The 2,634-nt window shown below is 29.2% G+C and overlaps 1 protein-coding gene across 1 annotated transcript; it reads left to right on the forward strand.

The window, feature by feature from the left end:
• The first annotated feature begins 674 nt into the window (after nucleotides 1–674).
• Nucleotides 675–2,340, forward strand: LOC136080140 (uncharacterized). Its single transcript, XM_065796751.1, has 2 exons — nucleotides 675–961; nucleotides 1,008–2,340. Exons 1-2 carry the CDS (start codon nucleotides 675–677, stop codon nucleotides 2,338–2,340), a joined length of 1,620 nt encoding a protein of 539 aa, XP_065652823.1.
• The last annotated feature ends 294 nt before the right edge of the window (nucleotides 2,341–2,634 follow it).

The following is a 2,634-nucleotide window of genomic DNA, read 5'->3' on the forward strand; positions in this document are numbered from 1 at the left end:
TTTTACTCGTTCATTTTTGCCTTACTAGAAGTGAGGTTGCAATTTAATTAACCATTATGCTTCCCTAATTGATTATTCGTAATATTTTTTCATAAGGTTATCAGCGTCAAAAAAAAATAAAGAAAATATTGTTTTTCGTCATAAAAAGTGATTTTTTTAAATCGTACTATAATTCAAATATATTTTTATTTAGATGTCTGTATGGGTTAACAACAATTTTATTTTAAATTTGTAAGTGTTAGGTGTATAATATAATATATAATTTTTATTTGGCTGCAATTTATACAGTAGATTTTGCTATCAATATGTTACCTATACCTATTGGGGTACATTGATCTTTGACTATGCGGGGCCCATTGATCGGAGGATCAAAGTGCCCCATAGAAGACGAAGTGCCCCATGTTTTTGTTTATAAGCAATACAGTTAAACGAATGGAATTGTATTTATAATTAAAAAAAAAACTATATATAAACAAACAATAGCTTTTAGCATTTCATTTTTTAAATCTACTTATGTTATAAGCTAGTAATAATAATACTATTATTTTATAATATCAAAAGAATAATATTTAACATAATAATTAAAAAATATTTAACATAATATTGTTATGTTAAATATAAGCATTTATTAAAAACATATGTTTTTATTGATATATTTTTTTACAGATCTTAAAATGGTTAGAAATAGAATTAAAAAAACAAATAAAGTTGCTATACCAAGTGAAACAATGAAAGTAGCTGTTAATAAAGTTTTAGAAGGAACACAACTGAATGTTGTAGCACGTCAGTTTAACATAGATAGAATGACTTTAAAAAGATATTGTCGTAAAAAGAGGCTTGATCCAAATGAAGCTTTCAAGCCTAACTACAACAATAGACAAGTTTTTACAGCAGAAGATGAAAAAAGTTTATCAAGTTATTTACTAATTGCATCAAAAATGAACTATGGCCTTTCAACTAAGTCAACGCGATTATTGGCATATGAATTTGCTTTAAAAAACAATAAGATATGCCCATCATCATGGATCAAAAATAAAATTGCAGGCATTGATTGGTTGCAAGGTTTTTGTGAAAAGACAACCAGAGTTGTCTCTACGAACACCTGAAGCAACGAGCTTCGCTCGATCAACAGCTTTTAACAAACACACTGTAAGAGAGTTTTTTCAAAATCTTAAAACGGTAAGAAATCGATATAAATATAATCCTAACTGTATATATAATGTTGATGAAACTGGTTTAACAACCGTTCAAAAGCCGGTAAAGGTTTTAGCTGGTAGAGGAAGCAAACAAGTTGGAAGAATCACATCTGCAGAACAAGGAACATTGGTAACTGCATGTTGTGCCTCTAATGCTATTGGAAATTCCATTCCTCCATTATTTATTTTTCCTAGGGTAAAGTTTCATGATTACATGATTAAGGAAGGACCTCCTGGATGTGTGGGATTTGCAAATCCTTCTGGTTGGATGAACTCAGAAATTTTCATAGAATGGATTAAACATTTTGTTAAATATTCAAACTGTTCTCAGGAATCTCCAATTTTGTTACTTCTCGACAGTCATGAAAGTCATATTTCTGTTAAAGGCTTGGAGCTTGCAATTCAACACGGAATTACAATGATAAGTTTTCCTCCCCATTGCAGCCATAAATTGCAGCCATTAGATAGAACTGTTTTTGGACCATTGAAAAGGTTTTACAATTCTGCATGTGATAATTGGATGGTTTCAAACCCAAGACCAATGACCATTTATGATATTGTTTCAATAGTTCGAGAGCCGTATACAAAAGCTTTCTCACCATCTAATATACAGACAGGATTTAGAGTAGCTGGCATTGAGCCATTCAATTCTGAAATTTTCAAAGATGACGAATATTTACCATCATCAGTTACAGATAGAGCTGCTCCAGATACAGTTACTATCACTCCTGTCAACAACATGGAATCTGAAATGATACCAGCACATGTTAATCACATAGAGTCTGAAATAACTATAGTAAATATTGAAACAAGTATTTTAAACAAAGTGTCAACAAGTGTTGCTTCTATAATCTCACCTGAGGTTTTAAAACTATACCCAAAAGCATTTGCCAGAAAAAAAAATGTTAAAAGTAGGCAGTTAAAAACAAGGATCTTGACTGATACTCCTGTCAGAAATGAAATTCGTTTGTCAAAAGAAAAGAAAATTTTGAAGCAAACCAAAAATCAACAAAAAGTCTCCACAAAAGATAAGAAACTAAGAATTACTTGCTTAGGAATAAAAAACAATGTAAACCAAAAGCTGCTTCACAACTTGACTTTTACAAATGATGAAATATTCTTAATCAAAATATTGTACTTTTAACAAGTTTTGTAAACTTAAAAGTTGTATTCTTATTTCAGTCTTTATATTTCAGTTCTTATAAATTTCAAGTTGTTGTAAAGTTTTAAACGTATATAAAGCGGGTAGCTTATAGCTGCTGTTATTTATACATTTTTTAATTAAAAATTAGACTAGTGGGTTTAACTGCTATATTTAAAAAATATATAATATAATATGTATTATATGTTATACAATATTACCCTTTGACTAAATTATTTACAAGATTTAGTTATAGAAGTGTTAAACGTTTAGATAATATTACGCATATAAGATCAA

The sequence above is a fragment of the Hydra vulgaris genome, chromosome 05, assembly GCF_038396675.1.
Source record: "Hydra vulgaris chromosome 05, alternate assembly HydraT2T_AEP".
NCBI lineage: Eukaryota > Metazoa > Cnidaria > Hydrozoa > Anthoathecata > Hydridae > Hydra > Hydra vulgaris.

Excerpts from the sequence above, each read along its gene's own strand:
- LOC136080140 (XM_065796751.1), top strand. The coding sequence starts at position 675 with ATGGTTAGAAATAGAATTAAAAAAACAAATAAAGTTGCTATACCAAGT. Across the intron at positions 962-1,007 it reads AACTATGGCCTTTCAACTAA|ATATGCCCATCATCATGGAT; the intron begins GTCAACGCGATT and ends AAAAACAATAAG.